Source organism: Lepus europaeus, chromosome 18, assembly GCF_033115175.1.
Source record: "Lepus europaeus isolate LE1 chromosome 18, mLepTim1.pri, whole genome shotgun sequence".
NCBI lineage: Eukaryota > Metazoa > Chordata > Mammalia > Lagomorpha > Leporidae > Lepus > Lepus europaeus.
The window spans coordinates 21925706-21952614 of NC_084844.1; the positions used below are offsets into that span (position 1 = coordinate 21925706).

General features: G+C 51.8%; 2 protein-coding genes across 3 annotated transcripts in view; both read left to right on the forward strand.

Moving 5' to 3' along the window:
• The window catches only part of TOP2A (DNA topoisomerase II alpha), a 33258-nt gene extending 21412 nt beyond the window's left edge, over window positions 1-11846 (forward strand). Inside the window, exons 28-35 of one of the 2 annotated variants that reach the window (XM_062215677.1) lie at window positions 544-726; window positions 2609-2699; window positions 7760-7912; window positions 8143-8266; window positions 8383-8426; window positions 9141-9281; window positions 10063-10262; window positions 10846-11846. In XM_062215677.1, coding sequence (XP_062071661.1) covers window positions 544-726; window positions 2609-2699; window positions 7760-7912; window positions 8143-8266; window positions 8383-8426; window positions 9141-9281; window positions 10063-10262; window positions 10846-10974 — 1065 coding nt within the window. In that variant the 3' untranslated portion in view covers window positions 10975-11846. The remainder of the gene's footprint in view (window positions 1-543; window positions 727-2608; window positions 2700-7759; window positions 7913-8142; window positions 8267-8382; window positions 8427-9140; window positions 9282-10062; window positions 10263-10845) is intronic. The other variant, XM_062215678.1, reaches the window with a different exon arrangement.
• Window positions 11847-22913: 11067 nt separating this feature from the next.
• GJD3 (gap junction protein delta 3) lies at window positions 22914-23825 on the forward strand. Its single transcript, XM_062175698.1, has one exon. It carries the CDS (start codon window positions 22947-22949, stop codon window positions 23823-23825), a length of 879 nt encoding a protein of 292 aa, XP_062031682.1. The 5' UTR covers window positions 22914-22946.
• Window positions 23826-26909: the final 3084 nt, after the last annotated feature.

A 26909-nucleotide genomic window follows, 5' to 3' on the forward strand; every position in this document is an offset into this window, starting at 1 on the left:
CATGTATATGTTTTATCTTTAACTCAGTTTCCCCCTTTTACCCTCAGAAAGGTTGAGTCACAGAATCAGGAATAAAATCCAATCTGTCCCTATGCTTTTCAAAGTGACCATTAATCATATCTTTACTACTGTGGTATGGGTTTTTTGGTATAGAGTGTCCCTGTTCTCTGGTTCATTTCCCAAATGCCTACAAAGGCTAGGGTTGGGCCAGGCTGGAGCCAAGAACTGGAAGCACAGTCCAGTTCTCCCACACAGGTGGCAGGGACCCAACTAGCTGAGCCATCAGCAGGCCTTCCTGCATTAGCAGCAAGCTGCAGTCAGGAACCAAACCTAGGCGTGCGTAGTGTGGGGCGTGGGCTCTTTACCACTGGGCTAAATGCCTGCTTCTTATCTCCACTGTGCTTGATGTTATTCTTAGTTATTAAACAGATGACCACAAATTTATCTTAAGATATAACAAATTGAAATCAGTATAACCTGATACCTTTTAGATAATTATGGTGTCTTAGCTTATAATCTTACTTACTTGTATCCCTTTGGTAGGCTGTTGAAGCCAAGGAAAAACAAGATGAGCAAGTAGGACTTCCTGGGAAAGGGGGGAAAGCAAAAGGGAAAAAAACACAAATGGCTGAAGTTTTGCCTTCTCCACGGGGAAAAAGAGTCATTCCTCGAGTGACCACAGAGATGAAAGCAGAAGCAGAAAAGAAAATCAAAAGGAAAATCAAGGTAAACTCTTGAATGTTAAATATAAACTAAGTATATTTTTGCTTAAAGTTGAACAAATTATATTATTAAAGTTCTAATCCCATCGTTTAGAATTTACTATATATCTAACCATAACTTTCTTATTGTGCCTGGTTGTTGTTTATAAGAACCAACTGTGTGTGTGAGTGTGTGTGTTTAATTTGTTTATTTATTTATTTGAGAGTCAGAGTTACACAGAGAGAAAAGGAGAGGCAGAGAGAGAGAGAGGTCTTCCATCCGCAGGTTCACACCCAGTTGGCTTCAACGGCTGGAGCTGCGTCGATCCAAAGCCAGGAGCCAGGATCTTCTTCCAGGTCTCCCACATGGGTGCAGGGGCCCAAGCACTTGGGCCACCCTCTGCTGCTTTCCCAGGCCATAGCAGAGAGCTGGATCAGAAGTGGAGCAGCTGGACTCAAACCAGCACCCATATGGAATGCCAGCACTGCAGTGGTGGCTTTACCCAACAAACCACAGCACTGGCCCCCCAGCTGTTTTTGTTTTTTGTTGTTTTTTTTTTTTAAAGATTGATTTGTTTTTTTGAAAGGCAAAGTTACAGAGAGAAAGAGAGAGATATTCCATCTGTTGGTTCACTCCCCAAATGGCCATAAGTCAAGAGCCTGGAACTCCATCCAGGTCTCCCACATGTGGCAGGGACTGAATACTTGGGCTACCTTCCACTGCTTTCCCAGGCACATTACCTGGGAGCTGGATTGGAAGCAGTTCACATGGCATACCAGCATCCCAAGTAAGCAGTTTAACCCCTTGCACCACAACACTGGTCCCCTGTATTTTATTTTATTTTATTTTTAATTTATTTGAAAGATAAGGAGAGACAGAGACAGAGATCTTCCATCCATTGGTTCACTCCCCAAATGCCCACAATGGCTGGGGCCAAGCCAGAAGTCGGGAGTCCAGAACTCAAGTCTCCCACATGGGTGGACAGGAACCCAACTACTTGAGCCATCACCTGCTACCTCCCAAGGTACACATTAATTAGCAGGAAGCTGGATCAAAAGTGGAGGAGCTAGGACTCAAACCAGGCACTCCCAATATGCAATCAAGGTGTCCCAAGCAGCATCTTAGATAAAACACTGCCCCATGCGTGCTTTTATTTTCATGTTTAAGAATCTTGAAAAACTCATACCTATACATTTATTCAGAGCTTTAACCAAAACCCAAGGTAAACAACAGCCTTTGGTCATATAAAGTAGCTCCAAAAACTAGAAAATGGAATTTAAAATATTGCAAATCAGGGGCCAGCACTGTGACATAGCAGGTAAAGCCACTGCCTGCAGTGCTGGCATCCACTTCTTTCTTTCTTTTTTTTTTTTTTTTTTTTGACAGGCAGAATGGATAGTGAGAGAGAGAGAGACAGAGAGAAAGGTCTTCCTTTTTGCCGTTGGTTCACCCTCCAATGGCCGCTGCGGCTGGCACATCTTGCTGATCGGAAGCCAGGAGCCAGGTGCTTCTCCTGGTCTCCCATGGCGTCCACTTCTGATCCAGCTTCCTGCTATGGCCTGGAAAAGCAGTAGAAGATGGCCCAAGTCTTTGGGCCACTGCACCCATGTGGGAGAAACAGAAGAAGCTCCTAGCTCCTGGGTTCAGATCGGCACAGCTCCAACCATTATGGCCATTTGGGGAGTGAACCAGCAGATGGCAAAGCTCTCTCCCTCTTTCTCTCTCTCTCTCTGCCTCTGCCTCTCTGTAACTCTGCCTTTCAAAAAATAAAAATAAAATCTTTTTTAAAAAAATTGCAAAATTTCCATGGACCTATGTGAAGCTCCTCTGCAAAAAAAAATATATATATATATATAGTATTTTAAATAATAAGGTGACAGAACTTAACTGGTTTTTACTATCTTAGAGTGAAAATACTGAAGGAAGCCCTAAGGAAGATGGTACAGAACTAGAAGACTTAAAACAAAGATTAGAGAAGAAACAGAAAAGAGAACCAGGTATAATAAATAACATTTAAGGAAAATGGTATAAAGTTAAGATTAATTGTGTTTGTTGTCTAGTAAATGCACGTAAATGTTCAAAATTCTTTTGTTGAGTTGAATTAGTAACTTGAAGGAAAGCTATGTCTGACTTATACTTGAATTTTCCTTATATATTGACCTTTGGATTTGATTCATATTAGAAGAGATCATTTTGGAATGAAATAGTTTAACATTGTAATTTGAATTCCTTAGTTGGGAATCTAAGAAAACAATGATATGTCACTTACTGGCCAATTTCAAGATTCTAGTGTATAAATCTTTGAGAATAAAGATTCACATACCAATTTCACCCAGTTTAAGTGTACCATTCAATAGTTTTAGCAGAGCCAAAGAATTCTATAACAACTTATTACCCTAAAAAGAAGCACTGTACCCATTAACAGTACTCCCAAAACACCCTCTCCCACTAAGCAACCATTAAAAAAATCTGACTCTAGATATATCTATTCTAGATGTTTTCTAGAAACAACATCAGATGATACGTGGTCTTTTGTGATGACTTCACTCAGTTAACAAGTTTACAAGGGTCATCCATGTGTTATCATATATCAGTTTTTTTGTTTAGTTTTGTTTTTTAAGGTACAGAGAGAGTGCTCCCATTCACTAGTTGACTCCATCACTACGCAGGGCTGCTGTTAGGAGCTGAGAACTCAGTCTCCCACTAGGTGACAAGAAGTACCTATCGCCACTGCCTCCCTGGGTCCACAGTGGCCAAAAGCCTACCATTCTTTCTTTTTTGATTGCCAAATAGTATCTGGCAAACATTTGGGACTAGAGGTATTTCATATTCCAGAGTTTTTCATATTTTGGAATATTTGCAGGCTTAAGTATCTATTATCTGAAGTGCTCTAAAACCTAATTTTTTTAGGTTTTTTTCTACTTTTTTAATCAATTTTTTACTTTTTTTCTTTTTTTATTAGAAGTGTATGTGTTTGTGTTTTAAAGATTTATTTATTTGTTGGAAAGGCAGACTTACAGAGAGGCAGAAGTGGAGAGAGAGAGGTCTTCCATCCGATGGTTCACTCCCCAGATGGCCAAACAGCCAGAACTGCACCAATCCGGAGCCAGGAGCTTTTTCCAGGTCTCCCATGCGGGTGCAGGGGCCCAAGACTTGGGCCATCTTCCACTGCTTTCCCAGGCCATAGCAGAGAGCTTGAACCAGTGCCCATATGGGATGCCAGCACTGCAGGTAGCAGCCCTACCCGCTATGCCACAGCACCAGCCCCTCTTTCCTTCTTTATTTATCTGAGAGACAGTAGGAGAAGCAGACAGATAAATAGAGCTGCATCTACTGGTTGACTACCCAAATGCCTGCAAGGGCCAGGACCAAAGCCAGGAGCCAGAAATTCAAAGGCCTCCCATGTGCCTGGCAGAGTTTACGTGAACCATCACCACTGCCTCTCAGGCTACAATGACTGGCAGGAAGCTAGAGTCAGGAGTTGCAGCTGGGATTAGGACCCATATATTCTGTTACAGTATGTGGGCAATTTTTTAAAAAAGATTTATTTATTTGAAAGACAGGGTGTCAGAAAGAGGCAGAGACAGAAAGATCTTCCATCTGTTATTTGTTGGTTCACTTCCCAAATGGCTGTGGCTGAGCCAAGCCAAAGCCAAGATCCAAGGACTCCATCCAGGTCTCCCATGAGGGCACAGGGGTCCAAATACAGGCCATCCTCCACTGCTTTCCCAGGCATGTTAGCAGGAAGCTGGATCAGAAGCAGAACAGCTGGGACCCCAACATGGGATCCAGCGCTGGAGGTGGCAGCTTAATCCACTGTGCCATGATGCTGCTCCCTAAATTTCAAATTTGTAGATTAGAGGTCATCAGCATTAATTACTTATCTGTCCATCAGTTAATGGGTATTTGGGTTGCTTCTACTTTTCTGGCTACTGTGAGTAATGATACTTTGAATATTCATATACAGGTTTGTGTGTAATTTCTGTTTTCTTTGGGTAGATACGTAGAATTTTTGAATTATGTGATTATTCTGTTTAGACTTTTGAGGAACTGTTGGATGGACGGTTTCCCAAAGCAGCTGTGCCATTTTACACTCCCCCAGCAACATCTGAGTTTTCAGTTCTTCCTGTTCTCACCGACACTTACAGTCGTCTTTCTCTTTGATCCTAGTCATTCTAGTGGGTGTAAAGTATGGTTTTGATTTGCATTCCCATAATTGCTGATGGTTTTGAAAATGTTTATTTGCTTATCTTTTTGCAGAAATATTTACTCAGATCCTTTGTTTAATTGGGTTATTTTCTTGTTTTTCTTGTTGAGTTGTAAGAGCTACATTCTAGATACCAGATATGATTTGGAAAAATTTTTTTGTTAAAGTCCGATTTGCCTGTTTTTTTGTTGTTGTTGCTCATGCTTTTGGTGTCATAATCTTTTGCTCCTTAAGGTCTGTGATCCACTATGAATTAGTTTTTTTATATGATATATGGGATTCACATTTATTCTTTTGCATGTGGATATCCATCTAAGTACCACACAAAAAGATTTCTTTATCCATTGAATTATCTTCACCTTTGTCAAAAATGAACTAACTACAAATGTGAAGATTTATTTAGACTCTCAATTCTATTCCATGGATTTATCTGTATATCCTTGAGTATTTGCTTTTGATAGAATTAGCTATCAAATGCCGGCGCCGCGGCTCACTAGGCTAATCCTCCGCCTTGCGGCGCCGGCACACCGGGTTCTAGTCCCGGTTGGGGCACCGATCCTGTCCCGGTTGCCCCTCTTCCAGGCCAGCTCTCTGCTGTGGCCAGGGAGTGCAGTGGAGGATGGCCCAAGTCCTTGGGCCCTGCACCCCATGGGAGACCAGGAGAAGCACCTGGCTCCTGCCATCGGATCAGCGCGGTGCGCAGGCCGCAGCGCACTACCGCGGCGGCCATTGGAGGGTGAACCAACGGCAAAGGAAGACCTTTCTCTCTGTCTCTCTCTCACTGTCCACTCTGCCTGTCAAAAATTAAAAAAAAAAAAAAAAAAAGAATTAGCTATCAAACATATGCTAGATCTATAGACATAAGCAATATCAAAAACCAGATGGAAACATCTTAATATTTTTAAAAAGTAATAAAAGTATTTTGTGCGTACCATTTTCTACAACATTATATACTGGCCTTATAACAGCATACATTTAATTTTAGACCTAGCTGGTATTTAGTATAAATGACCAATGAGTTAAGTACTTTGAGCATTCATTTCCCATCAATATATCAAATAGTGATGAGGCACAAGAAATATAAGAGCATGATATTTACCAACAGGTTTATCAAGAAAGAAAGTTAGGGGCAGGCCTTGTGGTGCAACAGGTTTAACACCCACACATCACATATTGGAATGCCTGGTTCAAGTCCCAGCTACTCTGCACTTCCAAAACAGCTTCCTGCTAATGCAGCTGGAGACAGTAGATGATGGCCCAAGTACTTGGGTTCCTCTGCCCACATGGGAGACATGGATGGACTTCCTGGCTATTGACTTCAGCCTGGCCTAGCCCTAGCTGTTGAGCAGGCATTTGGCATGTAAAACAGCGGATACCAGAGTTTTTCTCTCTCTGTCTGTTATTCTGCCTTTCAAATAAACAAATCTTTTTTTTTTTTTTGACAGGCAGAGTGGATAGTGAGAGAGACAGAGAGAAAGGTCTTCCTTTTTGCCGTTGGTTCACCCTCCAATGGCCGCTGCGGCCGGCGCATCTCGCTGATCCGAAGCCAGGAGCCAGGTGCTTCTCCTGGTCTCCCATGCGGGTGCAGGGCCCAAACACTTGGGCCATCCTCCACTGCACTCCCGGGCCATAGCAGAGAGCTGGCCTGGAAGAGGGGCAACCGGGATAGAATCCGGCGCCCCAACCGGGACTAGAACCCGGTGTGCCAGCGCCGCAAGGAGGAGGATTAGCCTGTTAAACCAGGGCACCAGCCTCAAATAAACAAATCTTAAAGTTAAGCAGTATATACTTGTATGCATGGAATTCCAACTTTTGTACCAAAATAAGCTTATCTTTCCCACACATTTTGAAGTTCCTCATACTAGCCATTGTAGGGATTTAGAGAAAGGTTGAGACCACTGTGGACCCATGTGCATTACAAAGCCTTTATGAAAGAGATAAAACTTGAGTGAGAGTCTTGAAGATTGGTCAGGACTTAAGTATTCCAAATTGAAAGAAGGAAAATGAGCACATAATATACATAGGGAAAAAAACAGTAGGAAATGAATAAACACCAGACAATTGCAGGGAAACAACTAAAAAGACTATTCAACTGGGAAACGTGACACAGATGTATTGAAGGAAAATTCCCTTCTGAGAATATGAAGGAGACTGTAGCAAGCCAGTAAGACTGCCCTTGTTATCTTTGTGGGCCAAGATGAGGGAAATAAAAAGCAAAGGATGAGTGTAAGAGATGTTTGGGGAACAGAATGACCATGACTTAGTAACTTGAAATTTCATACTCAGTTTAAAGGCCCATCAAGGTCTGGTCCTAGGCATTCTTTTCCCTTTGCAGTATCTCCCTTGCTTTGACTTTAGCAATAGCCTCCCACTGGTTCTTCATCTATATTTTTGCCTCTGTATAGTCTCCAAACTACAGCCTGAGAAAACTGTTAAAAATGCAAACCTGGTCATATTGGTTCTCCATTTAACACAAAATCCTCCACCACCACTCTCCCCCAATTTCTGCTTTCTAGTCATGGACTTTAGTTTTCTCAGTGCACTGTTTCCCCAGAGAGTCTTTGTACAAGTTTTCTCTTCCTCCCTTCAGCTAGTCAACTCCTACCTAACATTCAGATCTCAAACATCTTTCTTAAAGAAGCCTTATCCACAATATACCTTACATAAACACATTGTTTATGAGATTAAGTGACCAAGCTTTTCATTTCACAAGAACAGGGACTGTGTCAGTTTCTGTTCACCATTGTATTACCACTGCTCAATAAATATTTGAAGGATCAATGGGTGTTGTATGGAGAAGTGAGTCAAAGAATATATAATAAAGGTGATTAATTTCTATCTCCCCTCTAGGTACCAAGACAAAGAAGCAAACTACACTGCCATTTAAACCAATAAAAAAAGCAAAGAAGAGAAACCCCTGGTCTGATTCAGAATCAGATATGAGCAGTAATGAAAGTAATTTTGATGTCCCTCCAAGAGAAATAGAGCCACGGAGAGCAGCAAGTAAGGAAAACTGAAGAGCATTGCTGGTGTGCTGTGAGATTTGAATGGCCCAGTATATGTCAGGGTGCTTAATCCCAGAAGTTACTATGCCATAAAGTTTTGAAGAACTGAAGCATTTTTTAGGAGACTAAAATGAAGTTAAATATTCAGGATATCTTATCAATCTGTGAACTAAATGTTTCTTTTATTACCCTCTTTGATCTTGATGTATATATGTATATTTTTAACAGCAAAAACCAAATTCACAGTGGATTTGGATTCAGATGATGATTTCTCAGATTTTGATGAAAAAACTCAAGATGACGATTTTGTCCCATCATACGCTAGTCCACCTCAGACCAAAACTTCCCCAAAGTAAGTATCTGATCTAATGTGGATTTCATCATTGTTTTCAATAGTCCATGACAAGTTTTTTGTAGTTTGACACATTTAGAATTGGTTGTCAGGATGTTATGTTTTTTTTATTCTAGACCCACTAAGAAAGAACTGAAGCCACAGAAAAGTGCCATGTCAGGTGTGTATTTAAATGAAAATAGTGAGACTTCTGCTTTACTGAGACAGAATTAGAGACAGACAGAGATCTTCCATTGGCTGGCTTACTCTCCAGATGGCCACAACAGTCAGGACTGGGCCAGGCTGAAGCCAGGAGCTTCTTCCACGTCGCCCATGCGGGTGCAGGGGCCCAATTACTTGAACCATCTTCTGTTGCTTTTCCCAGGCCATGAGCAAGGAGCTGAATCGGAAGTGAAGTAGCTAGGAAGCAAACTGGAACCCATATGGGATGCTGGCATTGCAGGTGGTGGCTTTCTTTACCCAATCTGCCACAACGCCAGCCCCTACACTTGATTTCTTATTAACCATTATATTGAGATTATTCATTACATCTAGTTTTGTGTGTGAGTAAGTTTCCATGTTTACTAGTATGAAAGTAATCATGGTGGGGTGGGTCTTTGTGGCACAGCAGGTTAAGCCATTTGGGACGCGCACATCCCATGTCAGAGTGCTGATTCTGAGGGCATAGAGCATAGGGGCCAGCGCTAGAGATGGGAAAAATGAAATCTGTTCTTACTGATGAAGTATTCAGAAATTAGAACATAGTTGTAGAAGTATTGTTTTAAATATTCTAGAAAAGTCATACAGAATCAGTTTCTTACAGGAATTCATGGCAGGGACAAAGCAATCAATGATTTTCCTTGTGTTGCTTATGTGTACTGTTCTCCATTTGAAGCAGTGGACCTTGAAGCTGGTGATGCTAAGGACGAGGCACCACTTTCTTCAAGCCCTCCTGCTGCTGCTCTCCCAGGTGAAACTGAGACTGTGAACCCAGCCACTAAAAAGAATGTGACCGTGAAGAAGACGGCAGCGAAAAGTAAGTCTAAATCTTCAGCATGAGTTAATAGTGAGGTTGACCACGGCTCTCACAGGCTCAGGTTTTCATCCTCAAAACTGAGACTGATGTTAACCCTGAACCTTTTCCAAACAGAAGCAATTTCTTTTAGCTCTTTATAATCAAAATTACAGTCAAAAGGTTTAAAATCAGCATGTTTCTCAGAATGCCAGGTATTATCCAGTTCATTTCTATGACAGGGTTAGAATTTATAGGCTGTTGCAAATGTTCAGTGTATTGTTTAAAAATTGAATGCTTAATACTGCTTTGATTTTCTTTCTTTTTTTTTTTTTTAAGATTTTATTTATTTTATTTGAGAGGTAGAGTTACAGACAGTGAGAGGGAGAGATAGAGAGAGAGATCTTCCTTCCGTTGGTTCACTCCCCAAATGGCCACAACGGCTAGAGCTGTGCCAATCCGAAGCCAGGAGCCAGGCGCTTCTTCCCAGTCTCCCACATGGGTGCAGGGGCCCCATCATTTGGGCCGTCTTCTACTGCTTTCCCAGACCACGGAAGAGAGCTGGATCGGAAGTGGAGCAGCCGGGACTCAAACCGGCACCCATGTGGGATGTCTGCACCGCAGGCGGAGGATTAACCTACTGCGCCACTGGACCGGCCCCTCTGTTTAGATTTTGTAATGTATCTTCAGCTGTATTGTCTTTTCATATATTAAATGTGCACAGTCATTAGGTTGCTGAAGAAAGTTCATAATGAGAAAAATTCATCTAAGACTGGTACTGATCCAATGCCTTGTTGACCTACAGGTCAGTCTTCCACCTCCACTACTGGTGCCAAAAAAAGGGCTGCACCAAAAGGAACCAAAAAGAATCCAGCCTTGAATTCTGATGTCTCTCAAAAGCCTGAACCTGCCAAAACGAAGACTCAGCGCAAAAGGAAGCCGTCCACTTCTGATGATTCTGATTCTAATTTTGAGAAAATTGTTTCCAAAGCAGTCACAAGCAAGGTGAGTCCTAGTTACTCCTTGTGCTATGCACATTTTAAAACACATGAACTAACCTCTTGCTCTTAATTTGGTGTAGTGATTTTGTTTTGTTTTGTTTTGTTTTGTTTTGTTTTGTTTTTGAGAGACAGAGAGCCCTCATCCTAAGTTCACTCCCCAAATGCCCACAATGGCTGGGGCTGCCCTGGGGCCAAAGTCCAGGTAGCAGGAACCCAATTACTTGAGCCATCACCACTGACTCCCAGGGTCTGTATTAGTGAGAAGCCAGAGTCAGAAACCAGGGTGGGGAATCGAAACCAGGCCCTTCAGGGTGGGACACAGCTACACAGCTGTCTCACCCACTGTGCTAGATGCAAGCTCTAATTTGGTGTATTTTAAGGAAATAAATTTAAATTTCCCAGTCCATTAGTTTTTACTATGCGTAGTTGTAATAAAGTTAAATACACTTATTTAGTCAGTGGGAGGACTGGTTGTCTTTGATCTATTTCTTACTACTTAGTAGAAGGTGGAAAACTCCCTGAATTATAATCTGCCGCTCTATTTTCTACAGTGAAATTATGCTGTCAGGTTTGCATTTCTTTTTCAGAAATCCAAAGGGGAGAATGATGACTTCCTTCTCGACTTAGACTCAAGTGTGGCTCCTCGGGCAAAATCCAGCAGGGCAAAGAAACCTATCAAGTACCTTGAAGAGTCAGATGAAGATGATCTGTTTTAAAATGGGAGGTGATTATTTTAAATGATGGTCTTGGCAAGCCCAAGACTGCTTTTAAAGTTACCCGAAGCTCTGAATTTCCTCCCCAGGTGCTTTAGCTTCTTATCATACTGTCTAGATAGTGACTGTCTCATAGACATTCTTTTCTTCTGTACTTTATCAATGTTTTGAGTTCGTTTTCTTTTGTCTTTAAAGTCTCATTTTAAGTTCTGGACTCTAGAGATAGTTATGTGATCACTTGAACATAAAGTAATTTATTAACCATTCACTAAGCTAAAACTGGAGCATTCTCACTAAAGTGTCACCTGCCTGTCCTGTTTTCAGCAGCTGTGAGATACAGTGTGATTGTTTGTTTTATCTTAGCTTTAGAAGTAATTTTCCATCAAACAGAACTTTATGGTACCCAGACGCTGTTCAGCCTTCTTAGTGCTGAAGTTTTGTTCAGATGATGACAAACTGCTCATATTCTTTGTATCTTGAATATCATCAGAGGTTAAAGAGAAACATCTTAGTCATGTCTGTATAACTTCAACACAGTCAATAGGATGAAGAAAATCAGGCCAGTTGTGTGACTGCCCCAGCTCCTGACTTGTCCCCTTTGGCCGCCTCTGAAAGAACACATTTCTAGGGCGCACTGCATTCCAGAGGAGTACGGCAACAAAGGTCTCGTGTATTACATCGACACCGTGCTCGGCAGAGCGCTGCTACGTCCATGAGGAAATTGCCACGTGTCGACGTGTAAGCCTTTCAGACCTTTTGCACTGTTTCATGTGTGTGACTTGTGTGATGTTATCCATGTTTTTGTAAATATTTACTATGTTTTCCTATTTAGCTTAATTTCAGCAATTTTGTACTTTAATAAATTTTAGCTCTAAACATCACATGGCCCTTTTTTTATTTCAAACACACACTATACCCTTTTTCTTTTTTTATATGTAGATTTTATTTATGTACTTGAAAGGCTCAGTTACTGAGAAACAGAGGTGCAGAGAGACAGAGAGAGAGGTCTTCCATCCACTGGTTCACTCCCCAATGGCCTCAACGATCAGAGCTGTGCTGATCCAAAGCCAGGAGCTTCTTCCGAGTCTCCCATGCAGGTGCAGGGGCCCAAGGAGTTGGGCCATCTTCTACTGCTATCCCAGGCCATAGCAGAGAACTGGACTGGAAGTGGAGCAGCTGAGACTCGAACTGGTGCCCATATGGGATGCTGGCACTATGGGCAGCAGCTTCACCTGCTACGCCACAGCACCAGCCCCTACCCTTTTTCTTATTCTAAAATATAGCCCTCTTCTTAATGTCTCTTTCAGAACTGTCCCAGTCATTCTAACAGAACTGTCAGCCTCCAGCCTTAGTGACAGGTCCAAGAGACATTATGACCTAATTATGGCCAGTAAGGTTTTTCTCTTGAGATTTTTTTTTTTTTTTTAAGTTTTATTTTATTTATTTGAAAGGCAGAGGGGGGGTGGGAGGTCTTCCATCCCTTAGTTCACTCCCCAGATGGCTGCAGCTGCTGAAGCTGCACCAGTCTGGAGCCAGGAGCTTCTTCCGGTCTCCCACGTGGGTGCAGGGGCCCAAGGAATTGGGCCATCTTCTGCTTTTCCAGGCCATAGCAGAGAGCTGGATTGGAAGAGGAGCAGCCGAGACTAGAACCGGCACCCATATGGGATGCTGGCACTACAGGCGGTGGCTTCACCTGCTATACCACAGCACTGGCCCTCTCAGGATTTTATACATAGGTATTAAGTTCTTTTTTTATTTTTATTTTTTTATTTTATTTTTTTATTTTTTGACAGGCAGAGTGGGCAGTGAGAGAGAGACAGAGAGAAAGGTCTTCCTTTTGCCGTTGGTTCACCCTCCAATTGCCGCCGCGGTAGGCACGCTGCGGCTGGCGCACCACGCTGATCCGATGGCAGGAGCCAGGTGCTTCTCCTGGTCTCCCATGGGGTGCAGGGCCCAAGCACTTGGGCCATCCTCCACTGCACTCCCTGGCCACAGCAGAGAGCTGGCCTGGAAGAGGGGCAACCGGGACAGGATCGGTGCCCCGACCGGGACTAGAACCCGGTGTGCCGGCGCCGCAAGGCGGAGGATTAGCCTAGTGAGCCACAGCGCCGGCCAGTATTAAGTTCTTAATCTCCACACTCAATCAGTTAGTAAAATAGTTTTAAATATGGATGTATCTTTTTTAAAATGATTCCCTAGTTAGCAAGTATTTTGATAATCTCGACAGCTCCTTGATGGTATCGGTAAGTTCTAGTGGAGAGAGGCTGGCGCTGCACTGTAGCAGGTTAAGCCTCTGCTCGCAGCACCAGCATCGTAATACTGGAGCGCCAGTTCAAATCCCAGCTGCTGCAATTCCAATTCAGCTTCTGGCTAATGTGCCTGGGAAGGCAGCAGATGATGGCCCAGGTGGGAGACCCAGAAGGAGTTCCTGGCTCCTGGCTTCTACCCAGCCCAACTGTGGCTGTTTGAGTACAATGGTGGATGGAAGATCTCTTTTCAAATAAGTAAATAAATCCAGAAAAAGAAAAGAAAGCGGGCGGCGTTTTCACGGAACTACCGTCAGTGACACCAGTTTGTGTCCCAACTGCTCCACTTCCAGTCCAGCTCACTGCTAAAGGTCTGGGGAAAACAGCAGAAGATGGCTCAAGTGTTTGGGCCCCAGCCACTGGTGTGGGAGACCTGGATGAAGCTCTTGGCTTTGGCCTGGCCCAGCCCTGGCTCAGCCCTGGCCATTGTGGCCATCTGGGAAGTGAACCAGTGGATGCAAGATCTCTTGTCTTTCCCTTTCTCTGTAACTCGACTTTCAAATAAATACATAAATATTTTTAAATAATTTTTCCTCTTTGATTCATGAAAAAAAATTTTTTTTGACAGTGAGAGAGAGAGACAAAGAGAAAGGTCTTCCTTTTCCATTAGTTCACCCCCCAAATGGCTGCAATGGCCGGAGCGCTGCACCAATCTGAAGCCAGGAGCCAGGCGCTTCCTCCTGGTCTCCCATGCGGGTGCATGGGCCCAAGCACTTGGGCCATCCTCCTGCACTCCCAGGCCACAGCAGAGAGCCGGACTGGAAGAGGAGCAACCAGGACAGAATCCGGTGCCCCAACCGAGACTAGAACCCAGGGTTCTAGCGCCACAGGCGGAGGATTAGCCAAGTGAGCCGTGGCGCCAGCCTAATGAAAAATTTTTTTTTAAAAGTTGGGTGGAGGGGCAGGTGCTACAGCGCAGCAGTTAAGCCTCCATCTGCAGTGTCAGCATCCCATATGGGTACCAGTTTGAGTCCCAGCTGCTCGGCTTCCAGTCCAGCTCCCTACTAATGCACCTGAGAAAGCAGTGGAGAATGGCTCCATGTCCTTGGACCCCTGTACCCACAAGGGAGACCTGGAAAGAGCTCTTGGCTTTGGCCTGGCCCAGCCCCAACCATTACAGCTATTTGGGGAGTGACCCAGCAGAAGGAATATCTCTGTCTCTCCTCTCTCTCTAACTCTGCCTTTCAAATAAATAAATCTTGAAAAAAAAAAAAAAGTAGGTTAAGTCACCGCCTGCAGTGCCAACATCCCATACAGACACTGGTTCAAGTCCCGACTGCTCCACTTTCAATCTAGCTCCCTCCTAATGTGCCTGGGACAGCAGCAGAGGATGGCCGGTGTGCTCAGGCCCCTGCATCCATGTGGGAGGTCCAGAAGGAGTTCCAGGCTCCTGGCTTTGGTCTGGCACAGCCCTAGCCATTGGGATCACTTGGGGAGTGAACCAGAGGATGGAAGGTCTATCCCCCTCTTTTTTCTCTGTAACTCTGCTTTTCAAATCAAATAAATCTTTAAAAAAAAAAAAAAAAAAAAGTTGTATTGCGAGGCCAGTTAAGTTGCTGCTTGTGACGCCAACATCCCATAATGGAGCACCAGTTTGGGTCCCAGCTGTTCCACTTCTGATCCAGCTTCCTGCTAATGTGCCTGGGAAGGCAGCAGAGGATGGCCCAAGTGCTGTGCCCCTGTACCCATGTAGGCGACCAAGATGGAGGTCCTGGCCCCTCTCTTCAGCCTGGCCATTTCAGCCATTTGGGGAATAAACCAGCAGATGGAAAATCTCTCCCCCTACCCCGGTACCCCAAATAATAAATCTTTTTTTAAAAAAGTTCACGGGAAGGGACTGGCACTGTGGCATAGCCAGTAAAGCTGCCACCTGCAGTGCCAGTATCCCATGTGGGTGCCAGTTCAAGTCCTGGTTGCTCCACTTCTGATCCAGCTCTCTGCTGTGGCCTGGGAAAGCAGTAGAAGATGGCCCAAGTCCTTGGGCCCCTGCACCCACGTGGGAGGCCAGAAGAAACTGGCTTCAGATCGGCACAGCTCCCACTGTTGCAGCCACCTGGGGAGTGAACCAGCAGATGGAAAACCTTTCTCTCTCTCTCTGCCTCTCTCTAACTCTGCCTTTCAAATAAATAAATCTTTAAAAAAACAAATCCTTGTCAGGGGCTGCCACTGTGATATAGTGTGTTAAGCCTCCGCCTGCAGTGCCGACATCCCATATGGGCACCAGTTCTAGTCCCAGCTGCTCCACTTCCCATGCAGCTCCCTGCTAATGTGCCTTGGAGGGCAGCAGATGGCCCAAGTGCTTGGGCCCCTGCACCCACATGGAAGACATGGAAGAAGCTCCTGGCTTTGGCCTGGCTAAGTACTGGCTGTTGCAGCCATTTGGGGAGTGAGCCAGCACCGTGGTGCACTAGGTTAATCCTCCACCTGCGGTGCCGGCATCCCATATGGGCGCCGGTTCTGTCCCGGTTACTCCTCTTCCAGTCCAGCTCTCTGCTGTGGCCCGGGAAGGCAGTGGAGGATGGCCCAAGTGCTTGGGCCCTGCACCCGCATGGGAGACCAGGAGGAAGCACCTGGCTCCTGGCTTCGGATCAGCACAGTGCCAGCCTTGGCAGCCATTTGGGGAGTGAATCAACGGAAGGAAGACCTTTCTCTCTGTCTCTCTCACTGTCTAACTGCCTGTCAAAAAAAAAAAAAAAAAGTCTGCAACCAGCCAGGAACTCAATCAGGAACTCAATCCAGGTCTCCCATGAGGATGGCAGGAACCCAGCCCCAGAAGCCATCACCTGCTGCCCACTAGGGTTGCATTAACGGGAGCTGGAACCCAGGGAGAAGCCAGGTCTTGAACCTAGGCACACCTGTGGGATGCAGGTGTCCCAAGCAGGTTATTAATCACTGCACCCAATGCCAACCCCACAGTCACCATCACTGTCACAACGGAAGGCATATCCATCACCTGACAAGTTATGTGGCCCCAAACACTGATCTGATTTCCACCACTATAGGTTAGGGCCTCCTACTCTAGAACTTCATATAAGACAAGTGGATTAGTCAGCTCAAGAGTAAATGTTGGGGCCGGCACGGGAGTGTAGGGAGTAAAGCTGCTGGCATCCCATGTGGGTGCCAGTTCTAGTCCCAGCTGCTCCTCTTCTGATCCAGCTCTCTGCTGTGGCCTGGGAAAGCAGTAGGAGATGGCCCAAGTGCTTGGGCCCCTGCACCCACGTGGGAGACCTGGAAGAAGCTCCTGGCTTTGGATCGGCCCAGCACCGGCTGTTGTAGCCAACTGGGGAGTGAACCAGCAGATGGAAGACCTCTCTCTCTCTCTCTCTCTCTCTCTCTCCGTCTCTCTCTGCCTCTCCTTTTCAAATAAATAAATCTTAAAAAAAAAAAAAAAAGTAAATGCTGGCCAACAATAGCAACTACTCTTTTTTTCTAAAGATTTATTTATTATTTACTTGAAAGTCAGAGTTACACAGAGAGAGGAGAGGCAGAGAGAGAGAGAGGTCTTCCATCCGATGGTTCACTCCCCAAATGGCCGCAACGGCCAGAGCTGTGCCAATCCGAAGCCAGGAGCCAGGAGTTTCTTCCGGGTCTCCCACGTGGGTGCAGGGGCCCAAGGTTCTACTGATTTCCTGGACCATAGCAGAGAGCTGGACAGGAAGTGGAGCAGCCGGCTCTCGAAGCAGCGCTCATAAGGGATGATGGTGCTTCAGGCCAGGGCGTTAACCCACTGCGCCACAGCACCGGCCCCAGGAGAAGCGCCTGGCTCCTGCCATCGGATCAGCGCGGTGCGCCGGCCGCAGCGCGCCTACCGCGGCGGCCATTGGAGGGTGAACCAACGGCAAAAGGAAGACCTTTCTCTCTGTCTCTCTCTCTCACTGTCCACTCTGCCTGTCAAAAATAAAAAAAAAAAAAAAAGAAGAAGCTTGGCCGGCACTACGGCTCACTAGGCTAATCCTCCACCTGCGGCGCCGGCACCCAGGGTTCTAGTCCCTGTTGGGGTGCCAGATTCTGTCCCAGTTGCTCCTCTTCCAGGCCAGCTCTCTGCTGTGGCCCGGGAGTGCAGTGGAGGATGGCCCAAGTGCTTGGGCCCTGCACCCGCATGGAAGACCAGGAGGAAGCACCTGGCTCCTGGCTTCAAACTGGCACAGCACTCCGGCCGTAGCAGCCATTTGGGGGGTGAACTAACGGAAGGAAGACCTTTCTCTCTCTCTCTCTCTCATTGTCTAACTCTGCCTGTTAAAAATAAATAAAGCTTTATTTCTTTGAAAGGGCAGAGAGACAGAGAAGTGAGAGAGAAGAGAGAGATCTTCCATCCACTGATTTGTGGGTTTGCTGTGCCTGGCTGGGAGACTGCCTGCCCTGCCCTTGCAGGAGGCTGAGGGGGCGGGGCACACCATGCCTCCCGGGGAGGACCCTGTGACCTGACTGCTGGCAGGCGGTGGGAGCCCAGGCACATGTCCCTCACCTCCACTTCCCTGAAGGGCCTTGTAACTGCCAACCAGGCAAACAGCTCCCAGGTGTGGCCCAGGCCCATAGGGACCACCTGGGAGGCTACGTGACCCTCAAGCTGATTGGAGAAGCACAGCGGCGCCAATATCGGCTTCATCCTATAGAATTAGCGTTGCCCTGAGTTAGCTTCGCCCCCCTCTGCCTGCTGTGTAAAAGGTGTACTTGGTTGTCAATAAACGGACATGTTCACCGAAACTTGTCTCCGGTGCCTCTTGTTGAACACCGGCGCCCCACCATCCCGGCAGTGCGTGGGCTGGCAGGACCAGTCCACACTAATTCAGTCCCAAATGTCCCCAGCAGGCAGCCCTGGGCCAAGAACACCGTAGGAACCCAGAACACCGTATGAGTCTCCCACGTGGGTGGCAGGGACCCAAGTACTTGGGTACATTAGCAGAGAGCTGGACCGGAAGTGGAAGCAAGGGAACGGAAACTTATACAATTGCTTTAATAAATTCCTTCCAGGCACACTAGCAGGGAGCTGGATCGCAGGCAAAGCCAGCGCTGCAGGTGGAGGCTTAACCGCGATGGGTGCTTTTATTTAAGTTGAAGGCAAAGTGACCCTGAGAAACAGCGAGCAGGACCTTCCGTTCACTGGTTCACTCCCCAGATGCCCCAAAAGCTGGGGCAGAGCCAGACGAAAGCCACGAGCCGGAACTCCATGCAGATCTCCCATGGGAGCAGCAAGGACCCGAGCGCTTGAGCCATCCCCCGCCGCCTCCCAGGGCGCCATCGCCCAGGAAGCGGCATCAGAGGCAGAGCGGAGCTGCAACTCCAGCGCTCCACGGTGGGCTGCGGCCGGCCCAGGAAGCATCTTACCCCTACTCCAGGCAGGCGAGAAGGAAGCCCAGCCTAAAGGAACGATTCTCGCCGCCCCCAGAACTGTTGTGAGAAGGAGTTGCTACGGTGCGCCAGCAAGTGATGGAGCTGACCTTGTCCACTTCCGCCCTGTGTGGTCCTTGCAGAAAGATGCTGGGAGCGCGGGGCCCTCAGAGTAGTCTCAGTACTGCCCCCAAGCGGTCAGATTCGCCAACAACAGCCAGGGCAGGGCCAGGCCAAAGCCAGGAGCCAGGAGCTCCGTCCGGGCCTCCCACACGGGTGGCGGGGGCCCAAGCACGTGGCCATCCTCCGCTGCCTCCCCAGGTGCGTTAGCAGGGAGCTGGGTGGGAAGCAGAGGCGGAGCCTCAACCGGGCACCCCCGTATGGGAGCAGGCTGCCCACGCGGTGGCTGACCCCCGCACCACAGCGCTGCTGGGAGAGACTGCACACCGAGACCCTTCCCTCTCCTCCCTCCACCCCACAGCAGCCCTCGCACCTGTCACTCAAGCCGGGCTCTCAAGGACGCGAAGGGAGGGGCTCCGGGTTGCTCAGAGGGGGCCACTGCAGGGCCCGGCCACCTTCAGGCGGAGTTACTGTCCTGGGACCCCGGCTGCCACAGGCACAACCGAAAAACGGGTGAAATGGCGCAAAGAGACCGGTGGGGGCCTCTCCTTGGAGGTAATGAAGACCCCCCACGCCCCAGCCTCGCTGCCCAAGGACGGGACCTCACGGGGTGCAGAAGGCGCTGGTTTCGAAGGGCTTGGGGACAAGAGGAGGAGGCAGCCTGGGGCCGCCTCCCCATTCCTGAGAGGAGGTGCGCAGGGGCGGCTGGGGGGCAGGGGCGGCGGGGCCTGGCCAACCCCTGAGACCCGGAGGGCTCTGTGGTCCCCTCCTGGACGCGAGGACGCCCATCATGAGGACCACGCTTCCCAGCGTCCCTTGCCGGTGGGCGTGGCCAAGGCGGCTGGCCAATGACGTGTGAGCAGGCTGGTCACGTGGCCGTCCGGCTCCCGACAGCAGCCCTCCGCGTGAGAGAAGCGAGGCAAGCGGCTGTCTGGTGTTTCTGTGGCTGCGGCCGAGCCCAAGGCGCCCACATTGTCATGGAGCCCGAGGCGGCGCTGGGCTGACACGGCTCCTTAGTGTAGAGCCCGCGGTTCTGTTCTAGCGCCGGGCTGAGGCCTAGGGTGGGCGATCCGGCGACCTCGAGGTCCTGGGTCCAGAGTTTCTAGGCGTCGGGGGGAGACTCGGAAGGGTCAGAGGTCGTGCGGCCAGCCCGGGGCAGGGGGCGCAGAAGGCCAGAGAGCCCGCGACGGGCCACCCTCGCCCCTGCCCTCCCCTGGCCTGCCTCCAGCGTCCCCGCGTGGTGCTGCGCGAAGGCTCCAAGCCCTGGCCCGGGGGACGCGTCTGGGGCAGGCAGGGCGGCCTCGGAGCCAGCCTGTCTTACAGCAGGGCCAAGAATGGGGTCGCGTGCACCGGCTCTGGGCAGCATCAGCGACACCTTCCGAGCCGGGTGGCGCTATCTGGGAAGGGGAACGGGCCCCAGAGATTGTAGAGTCTCCTGTGTCTGGCCTGGTGGCAGCGGGCTGGGAACCGCCCAGGGTGACCATCGGCTGTCCGCCCCAGCCCACACCTCAGTCCCCTTCCCTCCCCATCCCCCCCCCCACCCAAAGCCAGACAAGGGTTGGATGGGATTTTTCCAGGCTGAGCTGGTGGCCTGGCCCGGTGGGGGCCACGGGGGGGAGGGGGATGGGGCGGGGACCATCTGCACAGATGAGGGAGATGAGGTGTGACCCAGAACCCCTGTGGCTGGGGACCAGGGAAGGCAGCCGCTTTGCCACGAGCAGAGATCAGCAGGGCCCCCACCCCACATCCTGTTTTTGGACCGTGGGACCCTCATGTGCTTTTCCCTTTGTAATTTATCCAGGACATATGTCCTACCCCCACCCCCCACCCAGCCCACTCCTCATCCTCATGCTCTCCCAAAAGGGGTTAACTTTGCGTTTTTCCACTCTGGGCCAGGACCCTGAGCCAGGGGGGAAGGGCATGTTTCCCACCCCTTCCTGACAGTGGGGCGGGGCAGGGTGGGGGTCACTAGCAGATGGAAAACAGCGCACGTCCCCGGGGGCCTACAGGGAGAAGAAACTATCAGGAAGTCCTGATGCACCCCCACCCCCAGTGACAACCTCTCACCTCTAGTGCCTGTGCCTGCCCCACGCAAGATCCTAGGCTGTTGGGCCTTGGGACCCTCTGATGGGAAGTCCAGCCAGAACAGGCTTAGTAGGGGCTCCCAGGCATGGGGCAGGATCTGTTCACTGGCTGTGAGATGTGGCAAGTGGCTCAGCCAGTGAACAGCGCCCTCCTGCGGGCCGTGCAGAGGACTGAAGGAGCTAATGGCTGGGCAGGGCTCCACACCACAAGGGGGCTGGCCCAGCAGGTGCACAGGTGCGGAAGTGAGTTGTGTGAGCGTTTGGCAGACTCCTTAGGAAGGCGGAGGGGACAAGCTAAGCATCACAGCCCAGGAGTGTCCCTTCCTGGACACTCAGATCCCCATCAGTGGTCCTGGCTCCTCTCCCACAGCACGGCCTCTCCCGCACCCACAGCAGGAGCAGGGACTCAGTTCAGAGCCTTCTCACTGTTTTCCCGTTAGGAAATAACATGTTCATTGTGATAAGCCCAAGATGTGCTTACTCCAGTCAGAATAACAGAGAGAGGAAGAGGTCTTCCATCCGCTGGTTCACTCCCCAGATGGCCACAACAGCGAGGGCTGGGCCAGGCTGAAGCCAGGAGCTTCTTCCTCCCAGGTCTCCCACATGCATGCAAGGGCCCAAACATTTGGGCCGTCACCTGCCGCCTTCCCAGGTGCATTAACAGGGAGCTGGATTGGAAGCCGAGTAGTAGCCAGGACTCCAACTGGCACAATTAATATGGGATGCTGGTGTCGCAGGTGGCGGCTTAACCTGCTGTGCCACTGCGCCAGACCTGCCAGCCGCTCTTAACACCTTACTGTTGCTGTTTTGTTTTCTTGGTTCTCTGTAACATGGTTGGGACCAAGCGCTAAGATGCAGGGCTAAAAGAAACGCGGGTGTGAGCTGGCCCAGCCTCCTTGGGTCACAAGCCATGAGATCTGGCCCCAGAGAGCAGAATGGTTGTCCAAGGTCAAGTTCTGGCCGAGCTGGAACCAGAGGCTCTTAGATGCTTCCTGCCCCTCAAATGCCAGCTCACCCCCACCGCAGCATGGATGCCCACCCTCCAAAGGGCCCGTCACTTGCAGCCGAGCTAGGCTTCCTGGTCCCGGGGTCTGCTGGGGGAAGTGCCCCCCTGTGCCCCCTTGTTCCCCAAATAAAGCATGTGGTCTGGGTACTCCTCCATTTCCAGAGGGAAACAGCTATAGGATGGGGTGGGAGGGGGGATGGAAAGAGAGAGTTGGCAGAGCCCATCAAGAGGCGTGGCCCTGGATCTGTTCCCAAGGGTAGCGCCGTCCACCAGGGCCACCCTGTCCCTTTAAGAGAAGGGGGAGAGCTAGCCCCTCTCAGCCATCCCATCCTGTCATCCACCCCGGCCAAACCCAAAAGGGAAAATGAAAGAGGGACCGGGAGCAACAGGTCCCAGCTGGCTCCCGAGGCCCCTGGCTCAACGCTGAGGTCTTGGCTGCAGCCCCAAGGTGAGAGGGGTCCAGTGAGGGGCTGGGGGCCGCTGGGAGCCCGGGACAGTGTGTGTGGGGGGGGGCCTGGGGGCTGGAAGCAGAGGGTCCTTGGGTGGAGGTGGGAGAGGGCCAGGCCGTGATCCCTCCACTGGGGCAGGAGTGACAGCAGACACCTGGGCCAAAGGCCCTGTGAGAGCTGTGGAGGAGGGGGGCCCATTCTGTGTCAGTCCCCCACCCTCAGGGGAGCTCCGTGCGGGCAGAAGGCGCTGAGGAAGGCAGGCTGCCACTGCTCCTCCCTCCCCCCTCCCTGGGGTCCGGAGGCCTGGGCGGGAGGCGCTGGCTGGTGACTCCTACCCCCTGTGAGCACCCAGCACCTTAAGGGCCCTGCTGGCTGTCTGCTTCCCCGGTGCCAGTCATGGCGGCCCACTGTTCCCTGGAGGACCACAGGGTCCCAGAAGCAGGCCAGGGTGTGTGACTGACGCCAGGGTGGGGCTCCTCCCCAGGCCCCAAAGAGGAGGGACCCCCTTAGTGGAGAGTCACCCACTACACGCAGACCGTAGCCGACCCCCAGCTCCTGGGGTCGCTCAGTGCCTGCCCTACCCACCCCCCCTCTTTCGCCCTAGAGATTGAGAAGGTCAAGTCGCCCCCAGAGGACGCGGGGCCCCTGATTGCGCCTTCCAGCCCGCTGTGTCCCCAGCGCCATGGGCGAGTGGGCGTTTCTGGGGTCGCTGCTGGACGCTGTGCAGCTGCAGTCGCCGCTCGTGGGCCGCCTCTGGCTGGTGGTCATGCTCATCTTCCGCATCTTGGTGCTGGCCACGGTGGGCGGCGCCGTGTTCGAGGACGAGCAGGAGCAGTTCGTGTGCAACACGCTGCAGCCGGGCTGCCGCCAAACCTGCTACGACCGCGCCTTCCCCGTCTCGCACTACCGCTTCTGGCTCTTCCACATCCTGCTGCTCTCCGCGCCGCCCGTGCTGTTCGTCATCTACTCCATGCACCAGGCCGGCAAGGAGGCGGGCGGCGCGGAGGCGGCGGCGACGGCGGCGGAGGTGGAGACGCCGGCGCGCGGGCCCCGCGCCCCCCGTGCCCGCGCCGCGCACCGCTGCTACCTGCTCAGCGTGGCGCTGCGCCTGCTGGCCGAGCTGGCCTTCCTGGGCGGCCAGGCGCGGCTCTACGGCTTCCGCGTGGCCCCGCACTTCGCGTGCACCGGCCCGCCCTGCCCGCACACGGTCGACTGCTTCGTGAGCCGGCCCACCGAGAAGACCGTCTTCCTGCTCTTCTACTTCGCCGTGGGGCTGCTCTCGGCGCTGCTCAGCGTGGCCGAGCTGGGCCACCTGCTCTCCAAGGGCCGCCCGCGCGCCGGGGAGCGCGACAACCGCTGCAACCGCGCGCACGAGGAGGCGCAGAAGCTGCTCCGGCCGCCGGCCCCGCCGGCCCCGCCGGCCCCGCCGGCCCCGGGCGCCGGCCCGGACCCGTACGCGCCGCCCGCCTATGCGCACCGGGCGCCGGCCAGCGCCGGCGAGGGCGGCAGCGCGCGCAGCAAAGCGTCCCTGGCCACCGTCCGCCAGGACCTGGCCATCTAGCGGCGGGATCCCCGCCTCCTGCGTCCACACCGCTGGAGCACGAAGCGGCTTCCGCGGGGACCCGAGCAGGGCTCTGCCAGAGCAGGCGGCGCGCGGCAGGGGAGCGGCGTGGAGAGCGCGTGGCGGGTGCCGGACGCTGATGCGGGCAGGAAGGGAGGAGGCCGGGCCGAGAGGAAGTGGACAGAAGGAGGGCAGCTGGTGACCTGGCCGTTTTACTGAGGACAAAAACAGCTGTGACACCAGCGTTCCCCGGCGCTGTCCCCTGCAGAGGGGGCGCGGGCTGGGTCTGAGAGTGCACGGCGGGCTGCGGGTGCCGGTGCACGGGTGACCCCTGTGCGAGGTCTCTGCGCATGCGCGTGCACCTGTGTCCCAGCGTGCAGCTCGCACCCGTGCACGTGTATGTTCTCGTGAGCTCCGCGTGTGCACACCTGCACATCCTCGTGAGCTCCGCGGGTGTGCTCTCCGCTAGATCCCGGGCGTGGCCGGGCGCGAGGCCGGCAGCAGCCATCAGCCCTCCCTGGGCGGCAGGGCGTCACCGGAAACGCTCCCCGGCTGAGGGCCCAGCTAGGAAGGGAGGGAGGAGGCGCCCCCCCGCCTGGGTCTCTGCGGTGGAGACAGCTTGGGGCCAGAGGCCAGGGCAGACGGTGGTCTCCTCCGTCTTCAGCCGCCCTGTCCGCCGCTGGCCTCCCAGTCTGTAAACTCATCCCCTCCAGCCTCAGAACCAGGTGCTCCTGGCCCTACGCTCCCCTCCAGCTGCCCCAAGTCCCCTGCCTGTCCCCCCCCACCCCATCTGTTCTCCGCACCTCAGTGGGGGTGCCCAGGACCTCGGCCACTGTGGGACCGCGGGCGGAGCCTCTGGCTGTCTCACCCCAGCTCTGTCCCAGTCCAGATGTCCCCTCCCACTCCTCACCCCGCCCCCCCCCCCCGGGGCGCCCTCAGCCCTCCGGGGAAGGCCAGTCGCTTCCCAGGGTGCTCTGTGTGGGCTGTGAACCACAGGATTGTCCCTAAGAAGCCCCAGGGCTGGGCGTGCCCCGCCTTTGCCGGGAGCTGCCTCTCTCGGGAGCCCTGTCCCGCCCCGGCTCACGCGCCAGCCTACCTTTTGCTCCCACTTGGGAAGAAGCCGAGGCTGCCAGGGCGGGCGTCCCCTGCTCGCTGGATGCCAGGGCACGGCGCCTCCCTGGGGACAGCCCTTCCCCTGCCGCTCGGCCTCACTCCCTCCCCGTCCAGGGCGCATAGTGGGTGCTTAGTAAGTATGTGTTGGGCGAGAAGCTGAAGCTGTTCCCAGGCCCGGGCCATTGGCATCTCCCTGATGCCGGCCACTCTGCCATGCACGCCCAGCTGTCTCCCAGACGCACCCATTCCGCAAGCTGTGTGTCAGCATCGTGGGACAGGAACCGCAGGGGGCGCAGGGGCCATCAAGCTTCCCATGAGCCACATTAAAAACTGAAAACGGGGGCTGGCGCCGTGGCTCAACAGGCTAATCCTCCGCCTTGCGGCGCCGGCACACCAGGTTCTAGTCCCGGTCGGGGCGCTGGATTCTATCCCGGTTGCTCCTCTTCCAGGCCAGCTCTCTGCTGTGGCCCGGGATGGCTGTGGAGGATGGCCCAAGTGCTTGGGCCCTGCACCCGCATGGGAGACCAGGAGAAGCACCTGGCTCCTGGCTTCACATCAGCGAGATGCGCCGGCCACAGTGGCCATTGGAGGGTGAACCAACGGCAAAAAGACCTTTCTGTCTCTCTCTCTATCTACTCTGTCACCAAAAAAAAAAAAAAAAAAAGAAAGAAAGAAAGAAAAGAAAAAAAAGAAAACGGGGATGGTGTCCTGGCTCAGCGGGCTAAGCCGCCACCTGTGACACCAGCATCCCGTGAGCGCTGGTTCGAGCCCCACCTGCTCCACTTCCCATTCAGCTCCTTGCAAATGAGCCTGGGAAGGCAGCAGAAGATGGCCAAGTGCTTGAGCCCCACATGGGAGACCCAGATGGAGTTCCTGGCTCCTGGCCATTGCAGCCATTTGGGGAGTGAATCAGCGAATGGAAGAGCTCTCTCTCTCTCTCTCTCTCTCTCTCTCTCTCTCTGTCTCTCTCTCTCTCTCTCTCCCCCCATGCCCATCTGTAACTCTGCCTTTCAAATAAACAAATCTCTTTTTTTAATTTTAAAGTAAAAAAACAGATTAAATAAATTGCCAAGTATATTTTCTCTAACACGGTATATCCAAAATGTCATCATTTCAGCACTTCAGCATCGGAGAGGACGAAGGTGCTGCTTTCCATTCTTGTGCCCACACCAGCCTTCCAGCTGGTGCCTCTTCCCAGTGACAGTGTCTCGGGTCAGCGCAGCCGCACTCCCAGGGCTCGGCCGCATGGCAGATCTCCGTGTCGGCTGTAGGGGGACAACCCCCGTCCTGCAGGGGCTCACAGGAAGCAGCGAGAGTGCAGGGAGAAAGCAACATTTCCAAGGAGGTGGCACACTAACGGCTGTGGCCAGGGGCTGGCCAGGAAGCTGTCCCAAGAAGAGCCCTTGGGGGAGGAGATGGAAGGTGCAAATAGCCTGAGGTAGAAGTGCACATGGTGGCGTGGTTAGGCCAGTGGAGCCAGTGGTGCTGCGCAGGGAGAGGGACCCAGCACCTCCAGTGCCCTGGATCCCGGGGTCAGTGAGCAGCACCTCCCTCTGCCCAGCTCATCAGTCACCCGGTCCTCCCAGGTCTCACCGCCTAAGCACATCAGCCCCTCGGCCACCTCAGTTCCCACCAGCACTCTCCACTCCCGGCTTTCAAACTGCTCCTCCCTGCTCCTGCCCTCAAGTCCAGGTCCCGAACAGGCTTTGACCTGAGCCCATCCCGGCTTCGCCAGAAAGAAAGCAGTTAAAAGGCAGAGCTGACGACGACTTCTGACCTCTGCACCTCACCTGGCTAACTTTTCCCCTTGGGGTTGCAGCTGGGGGTCACCTCTTCCAGGAAGGCTTCCGAGCTCTGTCCCAAGCCTGGCTAGGACCTCTGTGCCACATTCCCATCGTCTGGGGTCAGTGCCCTCCCCAGACTTCGTTCAGCCCCACGGCTGAGTCAGTCTCCCTGAGCCCTCGTGAGCCC